Here is an 18,769-nt window from a genome sequence, read left to right as displayed (position 1 = left end):
CAGCCTGGCCAACATGGTGAAACCCCATCTCTACTAAAAATACAAAAATTAGCCAGGGGTAGTGGTGCACGCTTGTAGTCCCAGCTACTGGGGAGGCTGAGGCAGGAGAATCCCTTGAATTCGGGAGGCAGAGGTTGCAGTGAGCTGAGATCATGCAACTGCACTCCAGCCTGGGCAACAAAGCAAGACTCTGTCTTAAAAAAAGAAAGAAAAGATTGTTATCAGATTTAGTGCATGGAAAGCACTGAGTACAGGGCCTGACAAGTGTGGTCACTTCTGATGCCAGAGGACAGTGATGAGAACACACCGAATGCCAATTTCGCCAAGGAGACCAGGCCATTCCTGAAAAGTAGCATTCCTGGGCCTTTTGCTGGGATATAATCACTTTCAATAATTCCTTGGGTTGTATGATTTTCCAGCTGTTCACTGGAGCATTGTGTGAGGTAGCAGGGAATTGGGATTCCAGTTAGGGAATTGGGATACAATGTGGAAGATGCCTCGCATCATGAACTCTGCAGCAGTTAGAAATAATGGACTTGATGTACACATAGTAGACTGGATAGAAATGGAACACACAGTGCTGGGCGAAAAAGAGAAGAAACACAATGAAATCTGTAGGACAAAGTTATTTACATAAATTAAAATTACACGTATAAAAAAAGATGAGATTTTTAAAAACACATATAAGCCAAAATAATATTAATTTGATACATGAGAATGATTTCTAGTGGAGAGAGAGGAAATGAGAGTGGTGAATGAAGATAGAGGGAATAAAACACAGACAGGGACCTTATATGCCCCATGATGGAAGTACCATGAATGAGGAGCATAATTAATAACCTGGTGTACCAAAACTCCAAAGAGTAAAAAATATCCCCCATGACAAGTTGAAATGAGCAAGAACAGCCTCAAGACGATAGTCACTGGTAAGAGTGGCCAGATAATAATAAGCTGATTATAACAGGCTAAAATCAAGGCAAATAGGCTGTATCTCTAAAAACAGACTCGATGTCTTAAGACACTAAAAAGGGAGCTGTTAATATAAAATATATTGAGTTATGCAAATAAAACTGAATATTGTTTATAAACAATGGAATATATATATATGTATATGTATATGTATATCAAATAGGACAATGAAAAAGAACACGTTAAATGTATGGACAGTACCCAAATTAATGATTTATAAATTGCTGCTGTGCTAACTAGTCTTTAAATCTTTCAGATTCTTCTGTTCACAGAAACTAATTTTAAAGGAAAAACATGATTAGATGTATAGGCACAAATAGAGGTAGTGAATAAAGAAAATATTTTTCATGGGAATTGGTAATCACAGGCTGAATTTTATGTGCAATCTTAAGATTTAAAACAAGGTGATAAAAGGAAAAGAAAGGCACATCTATGAAATGCACATGTCCTTAAGCTCCCTGTGGAGTGAACCAGAAATGAAGGAGTGAACCATTTGAGACTGACAAATCTGATCTCCAGCCTTTCTTCTGCCCACTCACAAAATGGCAGCAGGATTTTAAAATGGGAGTTCTAATGAACATTTCATAATGAAAGATTTCCCAGGAAGTTGCAAATGGGGAAACTGCTTATGAGAGATGATTAAAATGTTGCTCTACATTATTTAAATTGTATTGTGTGCATCCAATGCTGGTATTAACTAAATGCAGACAGCTTCTTTCTAGTTGAGCTCAACTCCAGAGATGTACTTACGGACAATCTAAGTGTAGGAGCATAAAGTTTATTGAATATGAGGAATTAATCAACTTCTGCAGTAGCCAAAGTCAGCTTGTCTTTGAGTACATTTGAAAAAGTCAAATCTGCAGGTAGCCTGCAAATCTGTGGTGGACAGCCTGGGATCTGGTCACAGGTCCTGGTTGGGCTAACTCCTGACAGTTTCCAGGGCTGTCTCTAGCATCAGATTTTACCCTTTTCAAAGACACTTATTCTCAGCCCTGGTATAGTTTGGTATTGTCTCACTCTACCACCTCCCAAATGGAGAGAGTGGGATGAAATGGGACTGACATATGCCTAAAAAGTGAAGGCTAAGAGCAACGATCAAATGGAATTTCAGAGCTTGTGGTTGTGCATATTTCTGCTATTGACTATGGTCAAGACATGTCTACACTTACCAGAATCCCCGAGGAAATAAAGGTCTGGGTCTGTGTGTCCACATGTGTTCATACCACTGTACCTGCACGGAGTTACTAAACAGGACGAGGTTAAAATCAGCAAAACCTGGCTTCCTTGGATGTAGTGTTGTTAGGTATCCAATATTGAACATGACAGTCATATAATTTTAGTTTCTTGTCTAGTAAAGTGAAAATTTAGAAATCATTCATGTAAATGTTTTTATTTAAATATTATGATCTGAGATTTTCTCTTAATTCCCAACTGATATGTAATCAGCAGTAGTTTGGAGCTCTCCAGCCTGTAGTTTCTCTTTTAGATTTAACAACCCATAAATAAATACTTTAGGAGATACTGATTAAAATGCTACTATAATCCTCTTTATAAATATGAGAAATCTTTTGGTAATGTGAACGATTTTACTCTCTAACTTTTTACAAGAAGTTTATATAACATAATATCCATGAAAGTACATGGATTTAAATATTTGTGTACCATACTGATGCTATACGTTCAGGTCAGTTATTATCGTGTATTATGTATTTATGTATTGTAGGCTATACCTTATCCAAAAAGCTTCAGTCCAAAAAGCTTGGACTATCCCTTATCCAAAAAGCTTCTGACCAAAACTCTTTTTGATTTAGGATTTGTTTCAGATTTTGGATTAATCTGCATTACGCTTACCAATTCAGCATCCCTAATCTGAAAAAATGAAATCTGAAATGCTCCAATGAGCATTTTTAGTCATGTCAGTGCTCAAAAAGTTTCAGATTTTGGAGTATTCTGAATTTCAGGTTTTTTTTTCTTCAAATTTCCATGCACTGGTAGCCTGGTATTTTTAATCGGCAATCCCTACTCACTGGTTATATATGAACAGTTAATTAAACATGTTTCCATAATACACACTTCCGTTTATTATCATCATAAATCTATAAGGATTTTAGTGATTGATTTAATTATTGATCATGAGGAGCCACACAAAAATATTGGTACAACAAGTATGTATCTATGAAGAGTATTAAAAATGAAGGAGGCCGGGCACGGTGGCTCATGCCTGTAATCCAGCACTTTGGGAGGCCGAGGTGGGCAGATCACCTGAGGTCAGGAGTTCAGGACCAGCCTGGCCAACATGGTGAAACCCCATCTCTGCTAAAAGTACAAAAATTAGCTGGGTGTGGTGGCACGTGTCTGTAGTCCCAGCTACTCAGGAGGCTGAGGCAGGAGAATCGCTTCAACCTGGGAAGCAGAGGTTGCAATGAGCCAAGATTGCACCATTGCACTCCAGCCTGGGCAACCAAGCGAGACTCTGTCTCAAAAATAACATAAAACAAAATAAAAATGAAGGATCAGTTAATTATAAAACATGTAAAGAGGCAGAGCTTGGCAAACATAATGAAATATTTTAAGTCCAGTAGCAGAGCCACTCCCTAATTATATGGCAGCGACTGAATCTATTTCATGTGAAAATAGATGTTAGACTATCGTAGGGCCTGTGGAAGTGAACTCAACACTGCCATTAGGATGAAGTTTAGCTTCCAATTATATAAATATTTCCACTTTAGTGCCATTAAAAGTTCAGCTTTCAATGACTTAAAGCACTGAAATTACTGGCAGACATATATTTCATTCCTTAACAAGGTCTGGGATGGTGATTCCTTTAAAAGTGGTTATGAAATCTCTGGAGAGTTTGTTGAAGGCAGAGTCTCTGATCCTGGCTCTACAAATTTAGATTTGAATCTGGGCTGGGGCCCAACATAAATGTGTCCATTGTAGAATCCTCAATGTTCTATACACACAGCGACTACCGTACCAGGGAATAGAGACCGGACACAAGTGATCAACTAGGTGTTTATAAAACCTAATACAGTAGCCTAACATAGATTTATTCATTCAAAGAAATCAAAATATCTTTTGGACATAAGACCCAGTTAATCTAACTATGAAAAGGACATGAAAGAAAAACATATAGAAGTCAGCCAAAAGCAAGACAGGACCAAAAAAAAAAAAAAAAAAAAAATCACATAACTGACACAGAGTTGAGCTTGCAATTATTCTATAAAGACAATGACAGGACAGGCCCATCATAGAAACAAGCAACATAAAAAGATAAGCAAAAGCTAGTCATCTCTGATGAAAGAATCCCAGCAAACCTGAAGCTACTGGCACCAGTCTTCCAGCCAGTACTTCACATATCAAATGTAGCCACCACAAAAACCTAATGAATGATCATTACCAACATGAATTGCGTAACATCTGTGGGGGGCAGAACTATTTAAATCCATATACATTATTGGATGTTATTTGTATCATGTTCCTTTCTGAATCACAAGTGATCGTTTATTCTGCCTATACCATTACTTAGAAAATGATAGTTGATATAAATATACCAACCAAATATAAATAACGTTGGCTCCCCAAATGGTATTCGTTAATAAATAATGTTGACTCCCCAAACGGTATTCATTATTTCCTTCAATTCTTACCTCACAACTTAGGAAGTAGATTTTTAAAAATTATTGATTTTGAGGTCCAAAGTATGATCAAGTACGTAAGTTGATAGAGTGTATAGTGAAAGAGAATCACTTGGCAGGGCTTTTGTGCTAAGGTTCTTGAATGTGGGCAGGCATCAGAATCACTCACCAGATCTACTCAGAGTCTCTGGGGATTAGATTCCATATGTGTATTTTAAATAACACCTCAGTGATTCAAATGCAAAAAGTTAAGAATTCCCTAATAGTGAGAATGATCATGACTACAAGATGGACCACAAAGCCTGATTGAAGATCTTGTCTAACTCTTGATTATAGGATTTTGGCAGTCCAAAGAATTTACTAAATCACAGAATTAGGTACATAGATGTTCCTCAACTTGTGATGGGGTTACAACTTAATAAACTCATCCTAAGTTGAAAATATCCTTAAGGTGAAAATGCATTTAATATACCTAACCTACCAAACATCCATCATAGCTTAGCTTATCCTATCTTAAATGTGCTCAGAACAGTTACATTAGCCTATGGTAGGGCAGAATCATCTAAAAGTGTATTATTTTATAATAAAGTATTGATTATCTCACATAATTTATTGAATACTGTACTAAAAGTAAAAAAACAGAATGGTATGTGTACTCAAAGTTCTACTGAACTCATTGTTTTCACACCATCATACAGTCAAAAACTCCTAAGTAGGACCATTGTAAGTTGGAGTGCAGCTGTATTAGAAAACTAGATCAAGAGGAAGAGGAGGGAGATGTAAAAAAAAAAAAGAAAAGAAAAGAAAAATGAAAACTAGATCAATATATTTCATGAACAGTGACACAAAAATTCTTAAAATATTAGCAAACTGAATACAGCAAGATAAAAAAATGGATTATTCATAATGACGAAGTGGGATTTAGCTTAGGAAAATAAGGTTGATTTAACGTCCAAAAATAAATTGATATAATTCATTCATTAATAATGTAATAAAGTACGAAACCACATAATCGTGTCAAGAGATTCAGAAAAAGCAACTGACAAAATCCAACATCCATTCACGACAAAAACTCTCAACAAACCAGGAATAGGAGTTATCAGATCTTAGACTGAAAAAGTATCTCAGAATAACTGGAAGGTAGTGCTTTGAGATCAGTAACAATGTTTCAACCAACTTTAAAAAGTACTTCTTTCTATCAAAAAGTTAAAAATAATATTAAAAGAAAACCAAACACTGCATGTTCTCACTTATAAGTGGGAGCTGAACAATGAGAACACATGGACACATGCAGGGAGCAGCACACACTAGGGTCTGTCGGGAGGGGCGGGAGGAGGGAGAGCATCAGGAAGAACAGCTAATGGATGCTGGGCTTAATACCTAGGTGTGGGTTGATTTGTACAGCAAACCACCATGGCTTTCATTTACCTATATAACACACCTGCGCATGTACCCTGGAACTTAAAAGTTGAAAAAAAAATTCAATTATCTTAAAATGTCAAAAAACTTATGGAAGTAGATGACTTTTTTAAATTGTTCCTATTCTTTAAAACTTGTCAGAGAGACTGTAATTCATGAAATTCATTATCTAGATCCTTAAAAGGCTTTCGAAAGGTATCAAGGATACCAAGAAAACACTTCGGTATTTATTCCATGGCCCTATATATCTCTCTACCTTTTGCATTCATACAGCCTAGTAGAAAACCTGGTAACCCCACAACACTTAGTAGAGAACAGAATGGCTAGGCTATAGCAAAAGCGCTCTATCTCACTCTCTTATTCCAAATATCTCCATATGTTCCCTATCTCTTTACCTGCCAGCCACATTCAATCTCCTTCCATCAATTATCCCTCAATATCACCCACTATCAAGCCACAGCTGCCTAGCAGATACCAGAGACAAGTGACAGGGTCTTCATATAAACACACTCATCTGCTCAAAAGGCCTTGGCCCCTCCAGGCATGCCCAATCCATGCCTTTGTTCACTAGGGCACCCAACCAAGAGACTGTGACCCACCAGGAAATAATAAGGTCATGTTATTTAAACTTACCATCCCAGCTCTTCAATTTCCTTCCTTAACTCCCACTGTGAACTTTATTTTCACCATTTTTCTATGTGGGAAGGGGACCCTCCATTCTCACTCCATGCCAAGTAATCCCAAGACCTCGGGAAAATGAAAAGTAGCAGCTCTCCCTCCCCTAAATTTTAAAACCATTTCTACCTCAGAGAAGTGCTGCCACAATGGGAGGCACTGCACTTGTAAACTTAGAAAATAATGACTAGTCTTAATTGGGCAAGGCAAACAGCACTGCATTTACTCATTTATGTGCTGTCTGTGGCGGCTTTAGTACTAAAATGGCAGAGTTTAAGAATCCTTTCCGGTCAGGTGAAGTGGCTCACGCCTGTAATCCCAGCACTTTGGGAGGCCAAGGTGAGAGGATTGCTAGAGGCCAGGAGTTTGAGACCATCCAGGACAACAGAGTGAGACATCATCTCTACAAAAAACTTAAAAATTAGCTAGGCGTGGTAGCACATGCCTGTAGTACTAGCTACTTGGGAAGCTGAGGCAGGAGGATCACTTGAGCCCAGGAGGTCAAGGCTGTAGTCAGCCGTGATCGCATCACTACACCCCAGCCGAAGCGACAACGTGGGGAAAAAAAAAAAACAGAGACCTCAAAAAAAAAAAAATCATTTCCTACCTAAGGTCACAGAGATATTTTGTATTTCTTAATAAATGTCTTAGTATTTTGTCACATTTAAGTATATAATCGAATTATAATTGATTTTGGGGTATGGTAAGAGGTAGGGATCTAATTTCTTACTAGAAACTATATGGCCACAAAGCCAAAAAATATTTACTGTTTGGCGCTTTACAGAAAATGTTTGCTACCTCTAATCTTGACAATCAGAAGGAAAAAGTCATTAATGATGCTACTGGGGGGCTACTGCAAACTATATGCTAGAAGTTTCAAACAACAATAAACAATAATAACTTGTCCAACAAAGTACCCCAAAATAAGAAGTCAGTTTGCACCTCAGTTCCAATGAATGTAGGACGAATATACAGACTAGCAGATGTTGAATATGGGACCCATTCTTGATCCAATTTCACAAGCTGTTGAATACACTCTAAGAGCTCTTCTTTGTCAAATACCTGAAAGAATGAAAAACATAATAAATGACAGAATTTTCTCACAATGTGGCAATAATAAATGATCCTCACTGAAGCATTTAAACTGTTAAAAAAGTAATAATCCCAACACAAAGAAATAAGAATGTTTGAGGTGATGGATATCCTAATTATCCTAATTTTTATTTATTTATTTCTTATTTATCCTAATCATTACACATTATATGCATGCATGAAAACATCGATGTACCTCATAAATATGCAAAATTTATGGTACCAATAAAAAAAGTTAAAGTAATAATAAAACCAAACAATTTTTTCTGATTTTCCCCCCTAAAATTGTGATGGGATGATGAGCTATCCACATGTGAAAGATAAGATTAGATCCCTACCTCCTACCATACCCCCAAATCAATTCTAATTAGATGATATACTCAAATGTGACAAAATACTAAGACTTTATTAAAAAGTACAAAATGTCTCTGTGACCTTAAGGTAGGAAAGGATTCTTAAGTAAGAGATGTAAAACACAAATCATAAAGGAAAAAAATGGATAAAATGTGACTATTTGAAACGTAAGGACTTCTGTTCTTCAAAAGATGTAAAGCAACAAACTGGATGAAGTTATTGGTAGCATGACCAACAAAGGATTTTAACTGGGATATATATTTGGATATCCCCAAAGTCAGTGAAGAGATAGACAACCCAATAGGAAAATGGGCAAAAGCAAAGAGCACTTTATTTCTAAAGAAAAAAAAAATTACATCTACTAGATGAGTGATACTTCATAAAATAATTTAGTCTCTGCTCACTTACATGGCAGAGAAACATACTTTCAGAGATGTGATGGGTTACCTAAGGTAGAAATGAGTCAGTCATAAGCATCTGAGTAAAGCTCATGATGTCAGAATTTGTCTATTTAAATATTAACCTGTAACAGTAATAATAATGTGGTAATGTTATAGAAACTGGGACTGCCAATCATATAGGTGAACACTGTAGCACCTGCCTCAGCCCCTGGTATTGCAGTCTAGAGACAGAATTCAGTGAGAAGAGAACTTGACCAGGAATAAAAACACCTGGATCTAATTTCTTGCCCTGTCCTTTTGCTCTGTGTGACTTCAGACAAGTCATTTAATCTCTCTGGACTCAAGTCTTCTTCTCTGTACAAAGGCACTAATAAACTGTACAACAAATAATCTTCTTAGCAATGCCTTACTGCTGTGATTACACAGATAAGGAATGTGAAACCACATAACAGTTTGGTAGCAAAATTGATGTCTAACAAATATGACTTCCCTTTCCTTCCAGCCCCATTTTAAAGATTTTTCCCCAGTGATCTAGCTGTAATGGGTAGAAGAGCGAAACTATGACCTAGTCCAAAGAATTTACCTTAATTTCCCCTCTGCTACTATATTATGGCCTCCGAAGGAGGTGGGTGAAATGTGGGTTACAAAAATAGGCAGAGGAATGAAGAGCGCTTGGATTTAGCTGTCCTCAGGCTTCCTGAATGCATAGCTTGGGCTAAATCCCTGAAGCTGGGCACGGTGTCTCATGCCTGTAATCCCAGCACTTTGGGAGGCTGAGGCAGGCAGATCACTTGAGGCCAGAAGTTCAAGTCCAGCCTGGCTAACATGGTGAAATCATGTCTCCACTAAAAATAATTTTTAAAAAAATTAGCTGGGCATGGCTGCATGCACTTGTAATCCCAGATATTAAGGAGGCTGAGGCACAAGAATCACTTGAACCCAGGAGGTGGAGATTGTGCCACTGCACTACAGCTTGGGTGACAGAGTGAGACTGCCTTAAAAAAAAAGCATCTAACCCATCTTACAAAGGGTTCTGCTCCACAACAAACATTGTGGCAGCCACAATTCAACGGCCATGAGAAACAGTTTTGATATCTTTTTATCCGAAAACATTACTTAAAATAAAATATCGAAATAATTAAGTTACTATATCTTGCTAGCATCTAAAGCAATTCAGCAAAATATCCCCTAAATACCTGTGCTGCACACCATATTTTCCACTTTTAATATTAATTTCATGTAGTCTTCAAATACTATTTTAGTTTGAGATACATTTTTCTTCCTTACTCTTTCATCTTTCACTTGCATGTGAATCCCCCACAGACACTGATTTAAAAAAATTGTGGAATTGTCAAATGATATTATTTTCTTGGGTTTTTTTGTTTGTTTGTTTGTTTTTTTAATAGTCTCGTTTTGTGGCTCAGGCTGGAGGGCAGTGATGTCATTATATTGGCTCACTGCAGCCTCCACCTCCCAGGTTCAAGCAATTCTCATGCCTCAGCCACCCAAGTAGATGGAAACACAGGCATGTGCCACCAAACCCGGCTAATTTTTGTATTTTTTGCAGAGATGGGGTTTCACCATGTTGGCCAGGCTTATCTCGAACTCCTGGTTTCAAGTGATCTGCCCACCTCAGTCTCCCAGAGTGCTGGGATTATAGGAGTGAACCACCGTGCCCAGCCATTTTCTTGTATTTTTACCTAACTAAAGTAGATCAGAAATAATGTTAATGTTCACACGGTTTGTACTGAACATTTATCTAACTATTCAGAAATTATTTATTTGGTGGTCAACACCATGACCCGTTACATTAAAAGAAACACAAAAGAAACTCCCACATTTACATACCGGCAGAGTTGCCCTCACAGCAGATCGATGCATTCTATCCATGTTGAGATTTGGCCGAAACAGTCGAATTTTATTATCTACTCCTCGAAATGCCTTCAATCCTTCCAATAACTGGAGATAAAAGAGAAAAAATCTTAAGAGGGTAACTAAAAGAAAACAACCCCTGTGTTCAAGAGACTGACTGTCCTATGGGCGTTCATCTTATTCATCCCATAAAGCTGTTGACATTGACCTCAACTTGAGATCATTAAATCCAGGAAAGCCAACAGTTGACAGGACTGGTAAAAACAATGGTTGAGGTGGGGGAAAGTTATTTTATTATCAGAATTTGGTAGGAATTCCGAGTTCTCCTCTGTTTAGCAGGAGTCACTGCTGAATAACACATTTAGGTGTTACTTAAGGGAGCAGGAAGAAAACATCTAGAATTACACAGCACAGGTTAATTCCCTAGGCAATGGAGATTGAAACCAAAGGCCTTGTGGCACCGTGGCCCCCAAAGAGTACCCCCATATCCTTTCATGTAATCTGGTTCATTTGAATGCTGGATAGTAGATAATCCAGATGTGACCAGAGCTGGTTCAGTCCCTAAATCACAGAAACCAGGCAGCTCAAGACCATACTATGCTAGGCCATGTCACCTCCCTCAAACAAAGTGCTGTCCCAAGCAAACCACTGTGCAGGGATTTGGAAAGGCTTCAGTAGATACCTACTGATAAATACAGAGAAAAGAGAAAAGTCAATAATTTTACTGGGAAAATTTAACATAGGTTCTCTAAGTAATTTATAGAACAAACAGGCTAAACCTTAGTAAAGATATGCAAGATATGAACAACAGGAACAACTAACTTCCATAACTGACACAGAGAACTCTTACACAGACCACCTGTAGAATTCACGTATTTTCCAACCACAAGATAAGCCAGAAATCAATACCAAAAATTTGACTGGACACCATCCATATTTTGGAAAATAAATCCACCACTAACTAAACCATAGGTCACAGAAGAAAAATGGAAATTAGAAAATAAGTTAAACTGAACGATAATGAAAAGTAAGGCCTTTAAAGATGTATACCCTAAAAACTTACATGAGGAAAAAAAAGAAATACAAATCATGTATAATTAAAAAGGACAAAATTAGATGTTGTATTTAAGTGCAAATATATTATTAGTTTATTAAATATAACAGGACTAAAGCTTCAGTTAAAAGACAAGTTTGTTAGATTGGACTCAGCTGACAAAATCTGAATCAAAAAGACAGAAAAAGATATATCATGCAAATACTTTATTTTTTATGTATTATTTATTTATTTTTTCTTGAGAGAGAGAGTTTTTCTCTGTCACCCAGGCTGAATGAAATTCAGTGGCAAGATCTTGGCTCACTGCAACCTCTACCCCCTGGGTTCAAGTGATCCTCCCACCTCAGCCTCCAGAGTAGCTGGGACTACAGGCAGGCAACACCACGCCCAAGTTAATTTTTTGTATTTTTTGTAGAGACGAGGTTTTGCCATGTTGCCTAGGCTGGCTGATCTCGAACTCCTGGGCTCAAGTGGTCTGCCTGCCTCGGCCTCCCAAAGTGCTGGGATTACAGGCATGAGCCACTGCACCTGGCCTGCAAATACTTTCTAAAATAAAACTGGCAAGGTTCCATTACTATTTATAAAACAAAAGACTTTAAGCCAAGAAGCACTACTGAAGATAAAAAAAGGCAACTTCAAGGCTAGGTGCGATGGCTCACATCTGTAATCCCAACACTTTGGGAGGCCAAGGCTGTTGGATCACTTGAGGTCAGGAGTTCGAGACCAGCCTGGCCAACATGGTGAAACCCATCTCTACCAAAAATATAAAAATTAGCCAGGCATGGTAGCACGTGCCTGTAGCCCCAGCTACTTGGGAGGCTGAGCTAGGAGAATTGCTTGAACCCGGCAGGCAGAGATTGCGGTGAGCCGAGATCACGCTACTGCACTCCAGCCTGGTGACAGAGTGGCAACTTCCTAGGGTTCAATTTAAACTTCATAATTTTAGGCCGGGCGCGGTGGCTCACGCTTGTAATCCCAGCACTTTGGGAGGCCGAGGCAGGCAGATCACGAGGTCAGGAGATCGAGACCACGGTGAAACCCCGTCTCTACTAAAAATACAAAAAAATTAGCCGGGCGTGGTGGCGGGCGCCTGTAGTCCCAGCTACTCGGAGAGGCTGAGGCAGGAGAATGGCGTGAACCTGGGAGGCGGAGCTTGCAGTGAGCCGAGATTGCGCCACTGCACTCCAGCCTGGGCGACAGAGCGAGACTCCGTCTCAAAAAAAAAAAATAAAAAATAAAAAAAAAAAATAAACTTCATAATTTTAAAACTATACATACTTAGAATGGCTATTATCAAAAAGATAAAAGATAAGTATTAGTGAGGATATGGGAACCCTTGTGCACTGAGGGTAGTGGTGTAAATTAGTACAGTCATGGAAAACTTTTTGAGATTCTTCCCAATACTAAAAATAGGGCTGGGTGAGATGGCTTATTCCTGTAATTCCAGAACTTTGGGAGGCTGAGTTGGGAGGATGGCTTGAGGTCAGGAATTGGAAACTGCAGTGGGCTATGATTGCACTACTGCACCCCAGCCTAGGCGCAAAAAATAAATTAATCAAACCAAATTAAATTAAAATTAAAATTAAACTACCATATGCTTCAGCGATCCCACTTCTGGGTATATATCCAAAATCAGCAGTCCCCAACCTTTTTCGCACCAGGGACTAGTTTTGTGGAAGATAATTTTTCCACAGGGATGAGCGTGGGGAGGCTTGCAGAGTGAAATCATTCTACCTCAGATCATCAAGCATTAGATTCTCATAAAAAGTTCACAACCTAGATCCCTGCAATGCACAGTTCACAATAGGCTTCACACTCCTATGAGAACCTAATGCTGCCACTGATCTGTGATGAGATAGAGCACAGGTGGTAATGCTCACTCGCAGCTGCTCACCTCCTACAGTGCGGTCCAGTTCCTAACAGGCCACACATACCACTGCTGGTCCATAGCCCAGGGTTTGGGGACCCTTATCCAGAGGAATTGAAATCAGTATGAGGTATCTGTGCTCTCATGTTTATTGTAGCATTATTCACAATAGCCAAGATACAGAAGCGACCTAACTGTCCATCAACAGATGAATCGATAAAGAAAATGTGGCATGTATACACGATGGAATGTTATTTAGCTATAAAAAAGAAAATTCTGTCATTTACAATAACACGGGGAAACTGTTGGACATTACGCGAAGTGAAACAAGACAAGTACGGAAAGACAAATACTGCACGATCTCTCTTATATGCGGAATGAAAAAGTCAAACTAATGAAGTAGAGAGTAGAATGGTGGTTACCAGAGGAAGCTAGGGGTTGGGGAATTCAGAGATGTTTGTCAAAGGGAACAAAATTTCAATTAGACAGGAGGAATAAGTTTTTGAGACCTATTGGACAGCATGGTGACTATAGTTAATAATAATGTATCATATATTTCAAAATTGCTAAGAGATTAAATTTCAAATGTTCTCACCACAAGAAATAATAAATATGTGCAGTGATGAGTATGTTAATTAGCTTAATTTAGTCACTCTACAATGTAAACATATATCAAAACACTATGTCGTACTCCATAAATAAATACAATTATTTGTCAATTAAAAATTTAATAAAAATTGTATGCACTTAATGACATGGCTTCAAATACATGTAAAGATTATGATAATATCATTCAGTAATATAGACATAAGTAAGATATACAAAAAGCTAATACAACATGACTAAGTTGAATTTATCCCAGAAATGGAGATTGGTTTAACCTTTAAAAAAATCAATTAATGTGATTCATTATATTAACAGTTTATGGGAGAAAAAAAACTATATGATCATCTCATTAGATGAAGCAAATGCATCTGATAAAATTAAACTAACTTTTCTGATTTTTTAAAGTTTCCTAGATAACTAAAAAACAAAGATAACGTCCCTAAGTGACAAAGGATAGCTATAATAAGCTCGCAACAAACGTTATACTTAATGGTAAAATGTAAAAGATTTCCTTATCAAATTGAGAACATTGCAAATTGCCTACTGCAACCACTTTAACTGAATATGTACAACCAGTATAAAGCAAGAATAATAAAATTTAAAATATCAGCTTGGAGATGAAAAAATATAACTGTCATAGATATAAAACATAGACGATATGATTATAGAGATAGAGAACCCAGAAAATCTGACAGATACTATTTTGAAATCATCTGTTTAGGCAAGCTGGCCAGATGCAAAATTATATTCCTATGTAATAGCAGCAGTTAGAAAATAAAAACACTATTTACAGTAGAATTAAAAGATAGAATACTTAGGTGGAGAAAAATCTAACAAAAGAAGTGAAAGATCCATAAGGAAAATATAAAACTTTACCAAGTTATTAATGTAGAAAGCAATTTTATGCTCATGGATAAAAAGCCTCAATATTATAAAGATGTTGATTTTCCCCAAATTGATTTATGTATTCAATGTAATCCAAATGAAAAAAAAGTCATATTAGGGCATTTTATTTTCTTTTAACAAACTGCATGACAGAAGTTCATCAACTTGATAAACCAAATCTAAAAATTATATGGAAAGAAAATAACCAAGAATATCTAAGGCACTCTTCGAGAGCAAAGTAGAAGGACCTTTCCTAGCAGGCAAGGCTCATTATAATGACTGAGAGACCAAGACTGTGGTATTTATGCAGACAAGTAAAACAACTGAACACAAATAGAGATCCAGAAGCAAACTCGTGTACATGACAAAGGTGTCATCATGACATATCAGAGGGGAAAGAACCGTCTTTTTAAATGGTGCTGGGAAAGCTGGGTATACATATGTGGAAAAAAATAAATTGGGCCCCTACTTCATACAAAAATCAACTTCTAAGGCCGGGCGCGGTGGCTCACGCCTGTAATCCCAGCACTTTGGGAGGCCGAGGCGGGCGGATCACGAGGTCAGGAGATCGAGACCATCCTGGCTAACACAGTGAAACCCCATCTCTACTAAAAATGCAAAAAATTAGCCGGGCGAGGTGGTGGGCGCCCAGCTACTCGGGAAGCTGAGGCAGGAGAATGGCGTGAACCCCGGGGGGCGGAGCCTGCAGTGAGCCGAGATCGCGCCACTGCACTCCAGCCTGGGCGACAGCGAGACTCTGTCTCAAAAAAAAAAAAAAAAAAAAAAAAAGGCCGGGCGCGGTGGCTCACGCTTGTAATCCCAGCACTTTGGGAGGCCGAGGCGGGCGGATCACGAGGTCAGGAGATCGAGACCATGGTGAAACCCCGTCTCTACTAAAAATACAAAAAATTAGCCAGGCGTGGTGGCGGGCGCCTGTAGTCCCAGCTACTCGGAGAGGCTGAGGCAGGAGAATGGCGTGAACCCGGGAGGCGGAGCTTGCAGTGAGCTGAGATTGTGCCACTGCACTCCAGCCTGGGCGACAGAGCGAGACTCCGTCTCAAAAAAAAAAAAAAAAGTCAACTTCTAGGATTAAAGACCTAACTGTGAATGACCAAATCAATACTATAGGGTGTCTTTATAACATAAGGGCAGGAAAAGAGTCTTTTTTTTTTTTTTTTTTTTTTTTTTGAGACGGAGTCTCGCTCTTTCACCCAGGCTGGAGTGCAGTGGCGCAATCTCGTAAAGACACAACAAATTCCAAACATAAGGCAGATTGACAAAACTGCCTTTAATTTAAACGTATTTCTTGTCATCAAAAACTTATAAAGACAGCAATAAAAAAGTGAACAAAAAACTTGAACAAGTGGGCGCTTCAAACAAGAACATGTTTAGCAACCCAATAAACATATGAAAAGGCGAGCTGGGAACTGTGGCTCAGGACTGTAATTCCAGCACTTTGAGAGGCTGAAGCGAGAGGATTGCTGGAGCCCAGGAGTTCGAGACCAGCCTGGGCAACATGGTGAGACCTCGTCTTCACAAAAAATTTAAAAATTAGCTGGACATGGTGGTGCACACCTGTGGTCCCAGCAACTAAGGAGGCTGAGGCAGGAGGATCACTTGAGCCCAGGAGGTAAATAAAGGCTGCAGTGAGCTGCACCCCAGTCTGGGTGACACAGCAAGACCTTGTCTCAAATAAATAAATAAATAAAAATCTGCCAAATGGCCAAATCTGCATTCATATTCATACTTTGTTATTTCAAGTAAAAACGGTGCTTGATGAAAAAAGTAGTTCCACTTACAAACTCAAGACAATCACACAACTGCTTTTTCTTGAGACAAACGTAGTACTTAAGTATGTAAAAGTACTTTATGTGACATTGCTATTTTATCACACAGAATATTAAAATGACATTTGCTCAAGAGCCAAGATTTAATAAAATTAATAATTGTTACTGTTTCACCAAGAACATTCTGAGGGAAAACTGTTATTCTTTTTATACTGCAATGGATGGCAGTAAAGAACATAATGACTGAGCCAGCACTTTGGGAGACCAAGGACGGAGGATCTATTAAGGCCAGGAGTTCAAGACCAGCCTGGGCAACGTAGTGAGACTCTGTCTCTTAAAAAAAAAAAAAAAAAAAAAAAAGAGGCCGGGCATAATGGCTCACATGCCAACATGGTGAAACCCAGTCTCTACTAAAAATACAAAAATTAGCCAGGCATGGTGGCATGTGCCTGTAATCTCAGCTACTGGGGAGGCTGAGGCAGGAGAATCACTTGAACCCAGGAGGTGGAGATTACAGTGAGCCAAGATCACACCACTGCTCTCCAGCCTGGGCGAACGAGAGAGACTCTAGCTCAAAAAAAAAATAAAAATAAATAAAAATAAATATATATATAAAGCTGATGGACCCCTCAGGTTTATCATCCCAAGAGCAGACACCACTAGTAGGCCTAAGTCCAAAGGACAGGCAAAGGTCATCTGCCTGCAGGTGGTAAGGGTACCTATGCAGTGTCTGGAAGACCCCTTGTAGCACAGGACAGAACTGGGATGGGAACAGATATGGAGTGGACCATGTCATCTCTGTCTATACTTAGGTCCCAGGCTCCACAAATGTTAGGTTGGTCCTTCCTGGTTAGATCTTGCATAATACTAAGCTCAAACAATAAGGGGTATTCACATATGTGCAAGCACACACACAATATATATATATATTTTCATTTACATTAAGTTCAAAAAGAGGCAAAACTATAGTGTTAAGAATCCACACACTCCATAAAGGAAAGCAAAGAAAGGTTATCACAAAAGTAAGGATAATGGTTACCAGTAGAAAGATACAGAGTTTGTGATCTGAATGGGACACGCGAGGGCTTCTGTGATGTTCAACTGTTCTATCTCTTTATCTGTATGGCAACTATAAGCATTCATTTATTAGTACACATTAAATAGTACATACATGTCTTATCCATTTTTTTAAATTATACTTTATTTCACTAAATATTTATTTCAACCTGAAAATGAAGTGCCTATTATCAACTTTTCATTTCCTTTAATCCACGTTCCCTACTCACAGTTCGCATCTCTCCTCCACTATTTGAAACCGTCACATATTATCACTATTTGAAACCTTCAGATATTAAAAATTACTTTCAGATATTAACAGAAACCACATGTAGTTGCAGCTCTCAAAATAAAACGGGTTCTGGACTCAATAGATCCGATGAGTGGAGAAGAAACATGATCAACGATATTACTCCTATTTAATTTTACATTTAAAAAATGAAACTATTATTGAACTTAAAAGTCAGGTTGACATTCAATCATGTGATGTCCTAAGTCTATCAGTCTAAGAGAAACAGTAATATCTATGAAAAAGCCTGAAACATAAATGGACTAGACGTTTCACCACAATATTTGGGAAGAAACTCTTTGAAATAAAATCCCTGCCTAACTTTCCATGTGGGGGTTAAAAAAAAGATAGAAAGAAAACAGGCCAGGTGCGGTGGCTCACGCCTGTAATCTCAGCACTGAGGCAGGCGGATCACCTGAGGTCAGAAGTTAGCCTGGCCAACATGATGAAACCCTGTCTCTACTAAAAATATAAAAATTAGCCGGGTGTGGTGGTGGGCACCTGTAATCCCAGCTACTTGGGAGGCTGAGGGAGGAGAATCTCTTGAAGCCAGGAGGTGGAAGTTGCAGTGAGCTGAGATCGAGCCACTGCACTCCAGCCTGGGCGACAGAGCAAGACCTTGTCTCAGAAAAAAAAGAAAGAAAGAAAGCAATTCTTTGAGAGCAAGGTCATCGCTGGTTTGCTTGCCATCCTATATCCTATTCCAGGCACCTTGCAGAGTCCTCAGCACATAATATATATATATACATATATATATATATGTATATATATATATTTATTAAACAGATAAACTCAACATTTATTA

General features: G+C 38.4%; 1 protein-coding gene across 15 annotated transcripts in view; it reads right to left on the bottom strand.

The window, feature by feature from the left end:
- BCAT1 (branched chain amino acid transaminase 1) overlaps positions 1-18,769 on the bottom strand; it is a 139,892-nt gene that overhangs the window by 59,508 nt on the left and 61,615 nt on the right. For 13 of the 15 annotated variants that reach the window (XM_055280361.2, XM_063639605.1, XM_063639613.1 and 10 more), the window contains exons 4-5: positions 10,397-10,507; positions 7,644-7,763 (exon numbers count right to left, since the gene is read on the bottom strand). In XM_055280361.2, the coding sequence (XP_055136336.1) occupies positions 7,644-7,763; positions 10,397-10,507 (231 nt within the window). The remainder of the gene's footprint in view (positions 1-7,643; positions 7,764-10,396; positions 10,508-18,769) is intronic. The other 2 variants (XM_063639612.1, XM_063639610.1) reach the window with 2 other exon arrangements.

Source organism: Symphalangus syndactylus, chromosome 5 (assembly GCF_028878055.3).
Source record: "Symphalangus syndactylus isolate Jambi chromosome 5, NHGRI_mSymSyn1-v2.1_pri, whole genome shotgun sequence".
NCBI classification, from domain to species: domain Eukaryota; kingdom Metazoa; phylum Chordata; class Mammalia; order Primates; family Hylobatidae; genus Symphalangus; species Symphalangus syndactylus.
The sequence above is the reverse complement of the archived record's forward strand: the minus strand, read 5'-3'. Positions and strand labels throughout refer to the sequence as shown.